Genomic DNA, 17,826 nt, shown 5'->3' with positions numbered 1-17,826 from the left:
CACAGTGCACTTGACCTCCAACATACAGTGCAGAAATGGAGCACTGGGAACAGGCAGGGAGTGAGACAGCTGCTTCTGAGCCCCAGCAGCTCAGGCTATTAACACAGGAGGTTCTGGACCAGCCTGGATTCTCAAGGTAAATTATATGGCATGAAGTTGTGCTGTCCTCGGCATGTCCTCCCTGAGAGCAGGCAGAGCTGTCTCAAATCACTCACTCTGAGCTACAGCAACGAGTTTCAGGAGTTGATTAAGCGTTAGAAAACAATTCCCCTTTGCCGCTTAAATGTACTGCTTCTCGGTGTAATTGAATTTCCCCCGTTGTTCCTTTTCATTACAAGAAGATGGATGAGTGCTGGATTTACTCTTCTAAACATGCTCTTTATATACCTTGTCACGTCCCTTTTCATTTGTCCCTTCTCTTGCTGACATCAAGAACTGAGCTTTCATTCCTTTCACTATATAAATTTTTCAGTCCTTCTAATTGTTGCTGTTAGCCATCCAGACTCAGATTTCTGCTGTGGATTTTGCAGTGGGATGTTCAGAAAGAGTTTCAAGCCAGGGATCATAGAATCATTAACAATCATAGAATCACTGAGGTTGGAAAAGGCCACTGAGATCATCTAATCCAACCATAATGGTGTTCACAGTTATTTTAGAGCCAGGATTTTTGTGGTGTACAGTCCAAGTCAGGTTTTGGTCCACATGGATGACCCTTACTCCAGTTCCACAGGTGACAGTTGAATTGCTCTGGGGAGGAGAGGTTTCCACCAGGAGGCAAACAAGAGCTCTCCCATGCGTTTTACAGAGGAGCCACAGTTGCTACAGAAACATGGCAGAGGAATCTGAGCTAATTACTTGCAAATTACTGAGCATTTACCACTTTTATTTAGCCGGTTTTAAGGCCCAAACAGATATTATTCTGGAAACCTGCTATGTGTGGAGGAAGTCACTGCTGATGGTGAGAGTACAGCATGAGTTGTGGTACAGTACTCATGCAGAACTGAGCAAGAGTTAACACTCTTTGGCCTCTGATGTGAAACAGGCCATTGTGTTTTAGTATCATTACCTTATATTCATGTGTATCACTACAGTGCATCCTCACCACTTGTAGCAGGTTTAGCTTTCTCTTGGGGTGCACCCAAGCTGACTCCTAAAGCTTTAGGAGCCAGAGAAGCCAGCATCCCTTTGGTAGCCTGGTAGCCTTTCCATGAGCTAACAGCTTCCATCTTCATTTGCCAACGCAACAGTGTGCCATCAAGACCCAAAAAGGCCATTTCTGCCCCTAGCAGCCTCCCTCCAGACATCCTGACCATTAGGGAACCCTGAAGCCGTCCTTTTTTCAGCAAGGCCCAGCTGCCCTTGCATCTCCTCACAGGTCAAGTGCTCCAGCCCCAACAGGTTTGGGGAGATCTCCATGAGCTCCCTCCCACTTGTCCATGAGTTTCCTGGACTGGAGGGCCACAACTGGACATGCTCACCTAGATGACATCTTATCTTCCGGCCAAAATCCTACCACAAATATCTCAGAGTTTGTTTCCAAAGACAGAGGAGTTCCCAAATCCCATTCACAGACACATGTGCCAGAGTAATATGCTGCAGTACCAGGGGTGAGTACTCCAGGAAGGGAAGGCAGGCTAAGAAAGAAGGGAATGGATGCTTTACAGGGCCTCTCATGACAGGACAAGGGGAAATGTTTTCAAACTAAAATGAGAGATTTAGATTGGATATAAGGAAAGAGTATTTTATGATAAGGTTAGTAAAGCACGGGGACAAGTTGCCCAGAGATGTGGTGGATGCCCCGTCCTTGGAGACATCCAAGATCAGGCTGGATGGGGCTCTGAGCACCTTTGTCTATCTACCTGTAGGTGTCCCTGTTCATTGCAGGGGTGTTGAACTAGATGACCTTTAAAGGTCTCTTCCAACTCAAACGATTCTATGAATGGAAGGTGAGGAAGGGCTTGAGGAGACTGCTGCTGTGGGTCACTTCTTTTAGTGATTTCAGTAAAAAGGGCAGATTTTTAGGATATCTCTCACGAGTGACTCGTTTGTGCTCTATGACAGCCAGCAAGACAAGGTTGAAAAAAAAACGTTATCATCTGAATCTACAGCACTTCTGTGGACAGCAGTACGTGTTCCTCTTCTTTGAAAGTGCTTTGGATTCATTGCTTAGCCCACTCAATCCTTTAATTATTCAAAATAAGAATTATCCCATTAAAACATCTGTGATAACTTTTATTTCTTATCATGGCGCGTATCTTCTTAAGTGATGGAAAAGTACATTTATATGTAAAAAAAGTAAAGTTATCTACATGACCCTATTAAAGAATATGCAATAAATACAAAATGCATCATTGGCAGTATTTGAAAATTACCTCTATTTAAATGATTTTGAATAAGGTCAGAACCAGACAGTGTTATGCTACAGCCCAATGAGGTTTAGTACCTGCTACAATAGAAAAGGACAACAAGAAGAACTCATGATTGCAAATTTATTATATAGAACAGTAAATTCCAGACAACTCAGACACATAATAGACAGTGCAACAGGAAGTCTCTTGTTTTTGTATAAACCAAGTTATTGAGCTGGTAAGTCGACCCACAGACTTCATATTCCACGGTATTCTGAAATAAATTAATGCAACATCGTATTTTATTTTGAGATATTGATCTGTCTATGATTTAGTATTCAGTTATGTACATTTAGTCCTTCCTAAAGTTAGAAATGAAATCACCTGAAATTCCTGCACCTTGAGATTAAGATAGGTGAAAGTCTGAAATATGGTATATGAAGTACCCAGATCTGTTAGGTGCATTCAAACATAAATCCTTCCTCCTCATGCAGTTCTGCTCTCTCCAACATGTCCCAACATCACTGACCTCCTTTCAGAAGGGTGGAGGCACAGTGCTGATCTTGCCGCCTAGCTAACTCAGGGCACTGAGCTGTGGGTAAGAGCAGAGCAAGCACAGTTATGCTGCTCCATAACACTCTCCCAGTCACTGTCTCCCTTCTTTCTGAGTTCGTCTTGAAAGTACAGTAAAAGCATTCTTTGCTTGTGTTTTCTTTGCAGTATTTCTTTGCTACTTGTCTGACCTGTAACACCAGCTATAAAACCTTTCCCGACAACACTTGGATGTGATTCTTAAATGGCAAACAGAATGATTTTATTTTATTTTTTATTATGGGATAAAAGGTTGGAAGAAGTGAGTTTACACGGGCTATTTTGTGCATTTTCCATTAAAGCTCACTGAGACATTTAATATACCCTTCCAAAGATGAATAAGGAAGAGCAACAAGATACTACTAGATTTCATTGTCTTCCTTTCTTACATCCCCATTCATGCTCTTTCTACTCAGGTTTACCCCAAGAAATCCTAAATATGATGTAAAGATGACTCCGATCTGCATGCAGAGATGTATATTAGTGGGTTGTCACATGGAATTAGGTGACTGAAGGTCGCTGGGAGCAGAGGTGAGTCCACATTTATCACAGGGAAGGACTTGCTAGCTTTGGTGTTCCAAGTACTATTTACACCCACTAGGAAAAAAATGTTGTAATTTCTGTATCATTTCTATCATTTTACAGAGGGTGAAAACTCCTCCTGAATGAACCTCAAAAAAAAAATCCTTCTGTCAAGAGCATCCACAGTAACACTTTGAGCAAGAAAGGAATTCTGCCCCAGTGGCTTTCAGTGACCACATGAAACATCCACATTGGTATCTAGGTTAGTACTAGGCTTATACAACCCCTCAGTAACTCCTTCATTACTGAAATATGGAACAAGTTCTGGTTGCTTTTGGATGGTCTACTCACCACTGCCTTCAATAGTTCTTCCATTTCGAGGCTGAAAAATAAAACAATGAGAGAGCTATAGAGATATTAGATGTGTAAACACACCAAAATATATCCACCATTAAGGCTGCGCTAAGATTTCTTTTAAAGAGACATGTTAAGTATCAGAGGGAGCCATGTAGGGTGGGTTTTGCCTTTGAACCCAGGAAATATCGTTCAGCCTCAGTCCAAACAGCTAAGCAATCTGACTTCAATTATTCTCAGTAAGGAAGTTAGTCCCAGCTCATCAAGGGACTAAGTAGATGCCTAACAAAGAACATACAAACACCAGACCTGAAGGTACCTGGCTAGACTCTGAACTGGCAGAATGGTTACAGGCCAAAACCTCCTTTTTAGAAGATTTCTTATCTGATATGTTGAAAACATTCCTAAAAACTAAAGTTTGGTGTTAACCTTATAAATTTAACCATATAATCATAGACCTGAGTATCCTGAACTAGACCATGCCATAGTTTAAGTCGATGGGTGAAAAGAAGTGAAGGGAATGATGATGTTTATAACATTGCTTTGGCTTTTCGCTCTGTTATGTAGCATGCCATTGCCTACTGGCCAGATCTTTCAGGCCATGTGGACAATCAGCTTCATCTGCTGATTGATCATTTGCTTCATCTGGGGGATTTAGTATGAGGGCACCTTGGCCATCTCTGACATACAAGCCACATACTACTGCTGTCTTTCAAGGAAGTGACTTGAGACATTCATAGTCACATCTTACAGTTAAAAAATCCATTACCACTGCAGATCTCGTTATCCTTTGGTCTTTTAGCTGAACCAGAGTTTTTTAAGCAAATGGCTTTTTCAGCCTTCAAACGGGGGGATTTGATGTCTGACTAAAACCAGAAATTGTGGTGAGAATATGTAAAGGTGAGCAGTTGATGGTATATGGATATAACATCGTCTGTCACACAGAATCTATAAGAGATTCAAATACCCTGAAAAGGAAGAAAGGCCGTCCCAGAGTCCCATGACCATCCTGTAAAATAAAACACAAACCATTAACAAAATTTTTTAAACTCAGTTCCATAGATCTGTTGACAAGTTTCGGTGTCATTCCATCAGCCTATCAATAATTCAGGGCCTCTTTCAGCAGCATGCAAATAATGAGATGCTGAAAGTCTCCAATGCCCATTCATCTGGAATGCTGATTAAAAATTAATACCCAAAGGGCACCGTCTACAACAATCCATTCTGTCTAGTGTAAATATACTAAGTTACCATAATTAAAGATTCACAAGCTTGAGAAAACGTATAAAAGAAAGCTTTACATGGGGTACATTGCTTTGCAGAAAGCAATGGGCAGCAGAAGGTCTGCTCAGCTCTTCCCAATCATTAAAAAACATCACTTATATAAACTTATATATCACTTACATACTCCTACTCACTTGCCATTACATTTACATACCTTCTTTGTAAACTCTGCAGCAGCAATCTGTGATTCCTGCAAGTCAACAGTGTAAATTAATCAAGATGCCGTTATTTGTTTTGTTTGTTGCAGTAATCCTCTGTCGCTGATTAGGTTTTCCACCCTGAGAAAAGTACACACCGAAAACAGCTACAAAAACAACAGCGGCAAATGGATCTTTTTGAAGATTTATTTTCAATCCCACTTTAACCAACCCCACTGTTCAACATGCTTTCATTTCTGGGGAGGGAAGCAGAGTTCAAATGGGAGCAAAGCATAGCAGTCCGTGCCTCTGGCTTAAATGGTTCTTGATAGCTGTTCTCCTCTTTAAATGGGGCTGCTCTCCACCTTGAAAATTGTCCTTGTATTTCAACCCAGGCATTATTATTGATGCCTTCCAGCACACCCTTGTTACTCTTCATAAAATTGCTCATTTTTCTACATCAGGAATAGAAATTTACCCCACGACTTCATAGGAGCAGAAACAGCCAGGTGTCTCACAAAGCCTTGGACCTGCTGCCCAGTACACTTGCAAGGTTTGAGAGCCTTCCTGCCTGCAGCACAGCTGCCCACGACCACACATCTGGCTGGCTGTGAACAGAATAACTCCAAGCCACTATGCCACTGAATGGATTGAGTTGCCCAAGAAGAGCAAAACATGAAGATGAGCACAGGTAAAGCATGTGGGTGGGAAACTGGGCAGGAGGAATTTAAAAATATTCAAGAAGGAGTGAAGAAATTGGGATTCAGGCAATGAGATGAGGATTTCACCTTGTTAAACTGTTCTTGGTTCAAGCCCTGAGGAAATGATGTACAGAGCAGGTCCCATTAATGCCAACTCAGTACGAAACAGTGCAGAAGAAAAAAGTGCATGTTTTAGTCAAGGAACTTTAAAGGACACAAATGGAGAGACTACAAAGATACTGTGGATGCTAGTTGTTCTGAGGTGATTATTGGACATCAAGCAGAAACAAACACCAGCACATAACTTAGACTCACTTTCAGATGTCCTAGCTAATAGGATTTAATTATATAGAAGAAGCATGGCAACAGGTGAGCTACTAAAAACTGTGTATTGGCTTGATTTTAGGAAGGGATTTACAAATGCTGTTTAGATATAATTTCCTATTGATTCCTTTGAGACTGCCATCTACAAGATTTGTTTGAAGATTAGACATTGAAACTAAATAGTTCACTAGTTCTCCCAAAAGGCTTTTTAAGTGTAGGTCTTCTGTTTCTCACACTCTGCTTTGAGCCTCCGCTTTACCAGACAACACCCAGAAATCCTATTACAGATACACTGCAAGTATTAGCCGTAACTCTTGAAAAAACACTGTAAAATCCAGCTCCCAGCCCTGCTGACTTAAAAGAGTGAATTTTGTTAAGGTTAGTTACTAAAGCAGCAACCAGGAATTGTTACTGGCTGGTCCTGGATGTCTCCTCATTAGCTAAGCTGTAGAAGCACGGAGTCAGTAGAGAAATGATAGAATTTTTATACAATAAACTTCAGTACTGTAGAGTGTTATAGCCACTTTAGGAAAACATGCTTGGAATTATAATAAGGAAAAGACAGTGGCAAGAAGAGTTGTTGAAATATCTGTCAAAATACTTTCTATTGTTGTCTTGAAGGCTCTACTTGTGATTTAATAAAACAGGAGACTCAAACTCCACAAGTGAAATAGCTTTAACATACCTAAGGGCAGTCTGAATATTACGGGAATGGCAACTGTTGACAAACTGTCGACAATAAAAAGCATTTTAAAGCAGAACTGATATTGAGCTAGGTCCTAATACAACCACACCATTGAGGAAGAGTATAGATACTCAGTTTAGCTCAGTGTACATATTATATATACAGTCTGTAACTTCTCAGCTAGCTTTCTTGCATCTCCGAAACTATGACAATATTAGATTATACGTTATCACTTGGAGAAAGGTTTAAGGAGGGGATGCTGTTAGGCAAAAGCATCAATTGTTCCTTACCTCATTGGTTTGCAAGCTGTTGAATATGGAATAGCAAAGATCCAAAACAGTGCTGGAGATCTGCAAAACCAAACAGTTCTTTAATGCACTTTCGGATAGGACACGGTGTACAGGGTCTTACATAGAGCAGGCTTACAGGCTTCACCCAGACCCCAGCACAATTTAAACAGTATGTGTGTGGTTCCAATAAAACCACTCAGAGCAGGGTAGGGATTACTGATGGTAGTATGAGATGAAAGACAAGTATTTTGTAATGAGAATACATACAGAAAGGCTTGTGTTGTCAGTAGAGCCTCTTGCTATAAACAGACTTCAGTGGATCACTTACATTTAAGACGCTCTTTCCTATGCCAAGTGTGCCAGAATTAGCTGGGTTGGGATGTGTCTTTATTTGCATGTTTTATCTACGCTCATTTTCATCTATAGGCATCAAGATAAGCTGTTTGGTGTATGTTTGACCACAGAGCCCAATATGTTCAACAGGGATAATTTTATCCTATGAGATGTTAAAAATCAGTCTGGTCCAGTTGTACACCTGCAGGACAGATGATGAAGGGCCAGAGGGTAACTCTGCTGCATCAATTACGAAAGCCGCTCCGGTGGGTTTTATCACAGGACTCCAGAGGAGAAGGAGAGGGCAAAGATGGGATTCACACGGGGGTCCCATACTCACAGGACAAAGGTTTGCTTATGTAGGTGATCGCATCAGACAAGAAATAACTACAGCAAAGGAAATATAACGCAAGACAACCAAATAACCATCTTTGGGAACTGTTTCCCAACCAATTTTGTTTAATAAAACTGAAAGATACAAGGGGAAGAAAAAAACCACACAAACAAAAAACTACCACACACAACAAACCAGTTTAAAGTTCTCTTATAACTTCTGATCGTACGAAAACCCGGAGCCCAAAGGCAGCTTACCTGGGGCTGGTTGGACAGCTCCATCCACTGACTGAAGCACAGCGCCAGTTGCTTGCGAAGTACAGAACGGACTTTAGCCGTGGGGCTGTCCACATCGGGCACCTGCCCTCAGCCAGCAGCCCAATTCCCCGACCCCGAACCTCAACCCCCGAGCTGAGCGCCCTACCTGGCTCTTGGGCAGCTCCGCGCCGTCCCTGTAGCGAGAGAGGGGCTGCGGGAACCCTGCGGAGAGGGACATACGGGGCTCGTTCAGCGGAGCCCCGAGGGCAGCCCCTTTACCCTTCGGGCCCCGCACCTACCGGAGCTCCGCGGCAAGGCGCAGAGGCAGCAGGCGGCCAACAGCCAAGGCAGCGCTGGCGACGGCAGGGGCATGGCGGGCGACGAAGGGCGGCGGCGGGCGGCGACTTTATGGGGCCGCGCCGAGACAGGGGCGGCACCGGCCGCGGCCACGGCCCCGCTCCGCCGGGCCCCCGCCCCCGCCAGGGGGACATGGAATTGCACGAGGGGGCTGAGAAGAACACCGGCCGAGACTTCCTAAACTCTTTTTCTTTTTTTTTTAATAGACTTCGAGTTTGCTGCAACGAGTTCATAAATTCCCCACGGTAACACAGGAGTAGGGATTTGATTAGTGAGAAAATGAAAGAAATCCGTGTCACTTTTCGACAGTAACTGTGCTTTGCCCAGGCCTTGGCTATTTGGGACTGAAGGGACCTTCTTTGTTTGCCAGATTTGCTCAGCAAAGGAAGACAGCACTCTGATTTTGGTGGCAGCAAGAAGCGTGTGCTGCAGACTTGGTCCCCGAGATGCGGCAGCAGAGCCCCACGACTAAGAGAGGCTCCTGTCAGAGGCAGACAGCAAGAGAGCAGGTGGCAAAGGTGCTCTGGTGGATCACACAACTCATGCAAACCACCTTCTAGCATTATGCTTTTAACCCAAATGAAAGTTACTGTGCACCAACAATGTTTGTGTTGCCACGCTTACGGCCGGGTTTGCACCCAGATCACTCCCATAGTACAGGAACAGGCATCTGATGGGTCTGTTCAGTGTTAGTTCCTGTCTGCGTACTAATTACTAATTCTTTCAAACACTAATTAGTTACTACATTTTAGAATAGAATACAATTACACAGCTACTAATTTGCTACTAATTATTAAGTAATCATTCAAGGAACGATTGGATGTTGTGTCGAGGGACATGGTTTAGTGGGAGCTATTGGTAATAAGTGAGCGGTTGGACTGGATGATCTTTTAGGTCTTTTCCAACCTTGGTGATTCTATGATTCTATACTTGTATGATTCTGTGAAGTATAATGGGCCATATCCAACTCCTTCAACCTTTCCTCATCATACTTCTCCCATGAAGAAAGGTTAAAGCTGCAGGGGTTGTTCAGCTTGGAGAAGAGGAGGCTCAGTGTGGCCTTTCAGTACTTGAAGGGAGCTTATAAACATGAGACAGATGGGCTTTTTACGTGGTCTAATAGTGATAGGACAAGGGGGAATGGCTTTAAACTAAAAGGGAGGTTTAGGTCAGATGTTAGGAGGAAATATTTAGCTCAGAGGACTCTGAGGTGCTGGCACAGTTGCCCAGAAAAGCTGTGGTGCCCCATCCCTGAAGGTGCTCAAGGCCAGGTTGGATGGGGCCCTGGGCAGCCTGAGCAGGTGGGGACAGCCTTGCCTACAGCAGGGGTTGGGGCTGAGGTCCCTTCCAACCAGAGACACTTTATGCTTCTATGATTTTCCAATTATATGGTTCTCTGGCTTTCCCTGTCTGTTAAGGAAGGCCCAGTCTGCTCCTTTTTCCTTCAAGTTACTTGTTATCTGCCTAAATCCTGCTTCCATCCCACACAGCCTCTTCTAACCATTTAACCATGTCAATTTTCAGGAGAGCGAAGTGTTTGCTATACTATAGAGAAAGGACAGTGTGACCACGTTGAGTGGGTAAGACCTACTCTCTTTGAAGAAAAATCAGGGTGCTGCCTGCACCTTTCCTTCCTCCTTTTCGAGTACAACGCAGCACCCACTGCTTTATTTTACCCTTTCCAAGTGAAACGTGGACCCTAAATGTACCCTTCAGCAAACGTTGGTCCTGTGAAGCCTGTGGAGTTCAAGTGAGCCTTACACATAAAGATCAGATAAAAATTAAGTTGTATGTGTTTAATAAATAAATAAATAAATAAATACTTATTACCAAACTGAAAACAGGGTTTTATCAGCCATACTGCAATGTGAGTTTTTAAAAGCGACATTTCAAATAGTTGAATGTGTCACATTATGAACCCATTATCCTTCCTTAAGTCAGAACTTTCTGCTGCTGCTGCTGTACGTTTCATTTCACAGGTGCTAGATCAGGTGCAGCTATGCCAATGGGTTCATCAGCACCGAGGTGGATTAATGAGACACTCTTTCAATGTACAGGGTCCTGGACTTCCTGCATGCTAAGAGATAGGTTAAGAGTTTCAGCGCCCACAGTTATACATGAGCAAGTTAAAATGAGGTTTTGGGGGAGTGTCAATGGGAAACAAGAGAATCTTTGTGGTGAATCAGGAGGGTTGGTGTATATTTAGTAGCAGTAACATTAATTTTCTATTAAAGCATGCTGTGATAGATAAATGAAGAATATAAAGATAATCTGGCTTCAACAGGCATACGGATGAAGACTGCCTTTCTTTTTGCAGATGATCTCTGTGGTGATATCAGCAGTTCTGCACGCAGCAAGGGCATGAGCCATAAAACGTCACCAATGTACAGCTCCTAAGTGTATCAAAACTGGCTGCTGCTGCTGCTTCCTTGTGCCTTGCACCCTCTGCAGTTTGACACTGCTTGGTGGAAAGCCAAATCCATGGACCTGTAGGAAAGATGGTAAAATGCTGCAGAAGTTGCAGGGTACTTACAAGGCAAACTTGCCATAAAGCCTGCAGTCATCTCCCAGTATTTGTCCTGTATTAAATATGACAGTGCTTGTTTATGTGAGTATGAAGCTGTGTTGACTGTGAATTTAGTCAACGTACACTTCATTTCCAGTAGAGAGAAGCAATCCAAACAGTGGGAGCTTCTCTTGTTTTTGTTCCTAGCTGGGCAAGGCTCAAGCTTGGTAAAACAGGTAAAACACTTGTACAGGTGTGGATTTGGTTGTCAGAGTGTCAAACAAGTGCAGAATAAGTATTTTACTTCTGTTTGTGGTTGGATTGCTGTACTTGGCAGATATAAGGCCACGGTCTTAAAGTGCAGTAAGTCAACATGGAAATGTTTAATGAAGGTTAATAAAAATGTGCCTCATGCAGTCAGAGATTAAGGACAAAATGATAAGCAAGAGCTTAACCATGGAGTAGTGCAAGTGAAGAAGCTAGGATCTAGGCTAGGAATCTGAGCTGTTACATTTTCTTGGACCACTTCTTAGTTATTTCTTATCTAAAGGTGATTTTATATCTGCTACATGCAGCCAGAGAAGTGAATATTCCTCAGAAATTAAGACATTTATGCTTACCATGTTGTACTGTGTGGAAACAATAGCATGATAATGGGCTATATTGTGCCATCCTGGGCTGAAAGTTCATTTCGATTGGCATGCTCCAAGGTATTTGGAAAGATCGTAAATCTGGAACTCACACTTGGCTTCATTTTAACAGTGTTCTGTCCTGCTTAGGCACAACAGTGGGATAACTCCACTTCCTGTGCCTGAGCTTTCATTTGTCCACAGTTGACTCCTTATCTCGTGCCTTACCAGAAATTTCTCATAGTGTCTCAGCTAAGTACAGGAGAGGCTGACATGCTCTTAGCATCACCTGTTAAATAGATCTGATTCTAATAGGTGAATCGTAGAGCTGACACTCGTTCATCCATTCCTCCTAAATGTGAATGATTTAATTTCTGTCTTCAGTTTTCTATGAGGGTGTTTATGTGTAAATTATAATTCTGTGTTTAGAGAGGGATTGCCATAGTCTGTGACGATGAATACCTTACACTGATTACTAGAGCGTATGGTATCCGTCATATACTGTGCATCCCAGATTTCTGACAGATACACAGACTCTGAGCTTCTATTAACTTTAGTATATGTGAACAGAATACATACAGATATGTTGCCTTAAAATGGATGTTTGTCTCACCAAGAGCTAGCTACAGGCAGAACCAATCCCACTTCATTTTTGCTACCCTACAAAGATTCTTCAAGCAACGCTCACTCTAAGCTTACCAGTCAAAGAGACAAAAGCACCAGATGACGTTAATCTACGTCAGTGCCATATGAACCACCAACCCTCAGTGGGTAATATTTCTCAGTATCTTCTCAACGTTAAGGTGACACCCAGAAAATATCCATTTGGGAAGCTGAACATGTAGATAACCGGGAGCTCACACCTCTAAGCACTACAGGGTGTGCATGTATCATGGTGCAAGCAGCAGGGAGCTCAAACCCACACTTTGCTTCCCTTTGCTTCATTGAGCAGCACTTACTCCCACAAGAGATCTGAGTCAAGTGCCTTTCAAAATGAGTAAGTACTCCAATTTTGTCACTTACAATTATTACTGAAGATACCTGTATTTTTCTTGTTAAGCAAGTTGACTCATTTAATATGAAGCCAATTAATTTTCTTGCTCTGTTCCAGGTAGGAGAGATTCATACAGAATTTTATCAGTGTTGATAATGAACAGAGAGGATCCCTGACATGTTGAATTTCGTTTCTATGAACTCTTATAATGAGTTGTCTGACTCCTGGCAGCTGTACGACTTCACTTTTTTTCCTGCTCTTTGACAGAAGTGGTTTTGACCTGGACCCTCAGTGGCTGTGGTGTCACACAGGTATTCCCTGTGGTAGTTATGTCTGGATGTACTGTAAAGCTAGTAGCAGTGTGTAGGAGATTTCTTGTAGTGAGGAGCCCAAAACTGAACACAATAATTGAGATGCAGCCTCACCAGAGCTCAGTACAGAGGGATGATTGCCTCTCTGCTCCTGCTGGCCACACTATTTCTTATACAGGCCATGATAAGATGGCTGCAGGTGTGTGACTTTCATGAGGCCCTAAGAAGCCAGAGATCATATTGTGTTGATATAGTTGGGTGAATAGCCCTGAGACAGGAAAATTAACCACATTCAATTACAATTTTCTTTCTGTTGACAGAGTGCTCACGTATATTCCTGGCCAACAGTAAAGAAGGCAGTACTGAATGGAAGAGTGAGGAGGGCTGCATAATTAAAATCCAGGTCCTCTATGATGAAATAGTCAGTTATATGAGACACTGAAGAAGCCAATAAAAAAACTATATTAAAGCTCCATGGTGCTTAATAAAATTTCAGAACCAGATTCTGGAGGGTGTATTGGATGCATTTCCATTTCCCATAACACTGACTTGCCCGATAATAAAACAGACAGATGCCATCAAGCAAGTCTTCCCCACCTTCTGCTCAGGGAACACATAGCTCAAATAATTTTTCCCTACTGTAGACTCAACCACTTCATTGAGGGAACAGCAGAAAATGATGCGACCCACTCTTTTCTGTGGTAGGAAGATACATAGACAACAGTTCCAGGCACAGTTTAGTGTCATTAGTTGTCCAATAGAAAGAAGCTCCTGCGCTGCTGTTGGTGGTGGTGCTGGAGAGCACAACTAATCTCCTTCTTTGTTGCCTGGATCAGTGAATCTCTGTTAAGGACATTGTTTCCTTAATGAAGTAAGTGCTTAAGGAAGCTGCATGTAAATTAGGAAAAAAAAAAGGACTTTGCAAGAAAGCACATGCTAACAGCTCCGGCACTTATTGGAAAGTGGGAAAACCTACTAGTTCAGGGATGTCGAAAATAAAAGGACAGAGTGTCTAGAGGGATTTGTATGTGGGAGGATAGATGGCAGCCTCCTTCTTTTCTGGGGATGCAACTTAAAATAAATACAGTGTTGCTGGGAAAACGTGCCTAAATGGTTTGTTGCCTTGAAATGCAGGGCCGGGGTGTCCCTTAGGCTAAAAAAAGAAATGGTTGTGGTTCTGTTCAGATTCTTCTGAGAGGTGCCCTACATTAGGCTGAACATGAGTAAAAGTTGGGCTCTGAATTGTCAAAATGATGGTGATAATGATAATAATAAACAGATTGTATTCAATAACTGCGTATTCTGTCACATTGCGAGGGGGAGCAGTGTTCAACACAGCTGATTTGGGCTATGTGCAGTATTTATGAAGGAAATGTACAGGCACTGAGAATAGTGTCATGTTAGTAGGATCTGTGCTGCCCTCAAACACTAAGACCACTTGTTGTGGTAACACAAGATTTAAACACTATGTGCTACCCTAATGGCCATGCCACTCCACTTCTGGCACCAAGGTAAGGTGCCTGGCTGTGGCTTTGGCCAGGAGAGTGGGCTGGGAAGCTTTGTGGTGTAAAGTTCCAGTTCTTCTCTCTTATCATCATCATCATAGTATCATAGTATTGTGCGAGTTGGAAGGGACCTTAGAGATCATCAAGTCCAACTCCCGGGATTCGAGCCCCCCTGTGTATCAGAGCAGCATTTCTGCCACTTGCGCCACAGGGGGGATTCGAACCCCGGGCCTCTGGTGTTGCAAGCAGCAATTCTACCACTGCGCCACCGGAGTTTGGGTTGTAGAGCAATGAATGACATTTTAGGATCGCCATTCTAGGCTTACATCCCCTAGAACTCCTGCACATTGTTTCTTGTTTCCCCAGGAATGGTGCTATTCCTAGCTAATTTCTGGACCGCTGGGGTAAGAGAAACAAATGTTAAAACTCCTTCTGCTGAGTATCACATCTTCCACCTCTCAAGTGTCATTCCAAGCCGCAAGTTGTAAGTTACTTAAAGCACTCGTTGTCCCTGTGAAAGCCATTCCACTCTGTATAGAACACCAGTCTAACATGCATTTGGGAACAAATGAGACCCCAGCTTACTCCTATGCCTCCCCGTGCCCATCCCTCTTTCTGCTCACACTTCTGTTACTGAAGTTGTTCCTCAGTCCTCCTTCAGGTGTCTCTGTGTGCTCCCAAACCAGCAATTCTTCTATTTTTAATTCACTTTTCAAAGAATTAACTTATCTTGTTACACTGGCATTAGAGCTTGTGTGTTGGCTGCACTCATTTGATGACCTATATAATTAATTTTGAATTGGATTCAATTTTAATTGACGTTGGTTTTATAATTAAATGTAGTTCTTAGCTACTATAGCCCAGTCTTGGCAACATGCTCAGTTCACTGATGTGAATAAACCCCACAGAGCTGTTTTCCCTTTCAAATGACCAGCTCAGACTAAAAGTCTTAACACTTCAGGGTAAGCTATGTGGTTCAGCTAATGACTTATTTACATCAGTCTACATTTTTTGTCTCGTACTCCAAAGGAAATCTAACGGTATGAAGGTATAAAAAGATTTAACAGTTTCCAAGGCACTTATCAAGAGGTAAACTTTTCTACCCTGCAATAAAAAGTAGGATTAGATTTCAAATGAAGTCTTATTTGCTCTGTATGGATCTGAACTTGCCCCTAGCACAGCCAGTCTCATTGTGGTACAGATATCTGCCCTAAGCTCCACCCCAGCCACTCCCATAGCTACTACAACCCTTCCTATACATCAGCTGTTGTAGACACACCTTATTGCTGGCTCCTTGCTTACGTTCTTACTATAGAAAAATAAATAAATAAATAATTCAATAAATCTATAAAAATATGCTCTGCCTTATCTTACTTGTGGCACTCCATAGGAATTACTGTTTAGATCATACCAGTGAACCCTGCATCTGTATGAGACTCCTGTTAAGGCTGTTGTAGTCTTCAGTCTGATTTTTATGTGGCTGCAGTGGCCACAAGATATTCTATCTTTTCTACCTTTCATCAGCCAGACCTACATTTAAAGTAGCTTGCTGAAGTTCCGGAAAGAGAGGGAGAGTAGTGATGGAGATCACACCCTAATAAATATATTACACACCAGAGTTACCACGTCAGACTTGTTACGAAGTGTGATCAGCCATGCCTTGGAAACACAGCCACAAGGCAGAACAGTAACCTTGCCAGTAATGACACCGCACTAGGAAAAGCATCTGTTCCTGCTAGTTTCAATCAGGCTTGTGCTTCCTCAGTATTTGATGTGGGACAAATGACCTGTCTTAGGGTGAGCTTCTATGGAGGCAATGCATAACTGAAAGAGCTACCAAGACGAATCCAATTGGTATTGGGTTAAAACCTGAAACAACAACAACAACAACAAACATAGCATGAGTTTAGCAGTATGCACAAGCATATGCTTTTGCTGAATCGCTTGAACTTGGAGAGTCAAGGAAAATATGGATGAATTCAGGTTCAGCATTGTCTGCAGTATCTAAAAGAGGGCTATAAGAAAGAAGGGGTCAGACTCTTCAGCAGTGTCTGATGTGATGGGACAAGGGTGAAATAGTTTCAAACTAAAAGAAGGGAGATTTAGATTGATTGTAAGGAAGAAGTTTCTTGCAGTGAGGGTGATGTGGCACTGGCACAGGTTGCCTAGAGAGGTGGTGGATGCCCCATCCCTGGAGACATCCAAAGTCAGGCTGGACAGGGCTCTGAGCAATCTGATCCAGCTGTGGGTGTCCCTGTTCATTGCAAGGGAATTGGCCTAGGTAACCTTTAAAAGGTCCCTTCCAACTCAAGTGATTCTGATTCTCTGATTCTATAAACCAACAGACACGACCATTGATTTTGCTGCTAATTTAAAGCTCTAAACTCCACTACAGTTCAACATTCCTAGTAGCAAAAACCCTGTCAGCCTTAGCTAGCAATTTCATAATCCACCTTTACAGTTGGCGACGTAACACATTCTTTAACTCCATTAGACATTTTTTGGGGCCAATTACTGACAACAAAGCTTATTAACTGTGCTTAAGTTAAGGGGGGGGGGGGGGGTGGGAAATGTTCAATTTATACAGGACTAATTATTGTACATGTCAGTAACAACATACTTGAAAGGTTAAAATGCTTGGGTTGAATCTGATAATCTGTCAGAAACTGGTTCCACAGCTGGAGACTGCTTATTATTAATCTGTGCATGGCTGCACTGTAGTCATCATCCTCAAGCCTGAAGAGAGAAGCAGCTTCCAAAGTTGCCAGCCTACACAAACCTCAAACTGCTGAAAGCCACAGACTTCCTGTGTGCCTTACAAGCAGGGTAACTATCACAGTTCCTATTTCATGGGCAGAAGGGAGAGATGAGGACATCACCACAGAGAGGTTGCAGATGCTCCATCCCTGGAGTTCTTCAAGGCCAGGTTGGCAGGCAATAAACCCTGTTCTTTGTGTTCTATCACACAATTTCATGCTTCAAGATATGTCTTCAGCATTCAGTAAGACTTCAAATGGGAGGGCTTTGCCCCACCGTCACTCGTTCCTACACGGGCTTCCACAGCCGGAGCTTCACTCCTGCAGGGCTTGGGAAACATGGTCTCAGAGCAGCATTAAGGAACTATTCAAGACATCTTCAGAGGAATAGATCAGTCAGTATACGCCTATCCGTCAGCTTTAGCGCCCCACCGAGAAGGGCTACCTGCGGGAAAGGGGCTCTCTGGGGCCAGGGCCTGCGGGCTGAGGCATCCCGCTCCCACCGGAGCGAGGTGAGGCGGGGCAGGGCGGGGCGAGGCGAGCATCTTTCCCTCCCTCCTGCCTCCGCCCCAAGGCCGGCGGCCGGGGGGGACGCTGCGTCTGCTCGG

The 17,826-nt window shown here is 43.1% G+C and overlaps 1 protein-coding gene across 1 annotated transcript; it reads right to left on the bottom strand.

The window, feature by feature from the left end:
- Positions 1–2,544: 2,544 nt before the first annotated feature.
- On the bottom strand, positions 2,545–8,533 carry NMS (neuromedin S). Its single transcript, XM_072326528.1, has 8 exons — positions 8,460–8,533; positions 8,327–8,382; positions 8,161–8,211; positions 7,237–7,296; positions 5,254–5,289; positions 4,783–4,824; positions 3,813–3,843; positions 2,545–2,622 (listed from the first exon to the last, which is right to left on the bottom strand). Exons 1-8 carry the CDS (start codon positions 8,530–8,532, stop codon positions 2,606–2,608), a joined length of 366 nt encoding a protein of 121 aa, XP_072182629.1. The 5' UTR covers position 8,533; the 3' UTR covers positions 2,545–2,605.
- Between the last annotated feature and the right edge of the window lie 9,293 nt (positions 8,534–17,826).

This window comes from Excalfactoria chinensis, chromosome 1, assembly GCF_039878825.1.
Source record: "Excalfactoria chinensis isolate bCotChi1 chromosome 1, bCotChi1.hap2, whole genome shotgun sequence".
Taxonomy (NCBI): domain Eukaryota; kingdom Metazoa; phylum Chordata; class Aves; order Galliformes; family Phasianidae; genus Excalfactoria; species Excalfactoria chinensis.
The sequence above is the reverse complement of the archived record's forward strand: the minus strand, read 5'-3'. Positions and strand labels throughout refer to the sequence as shown.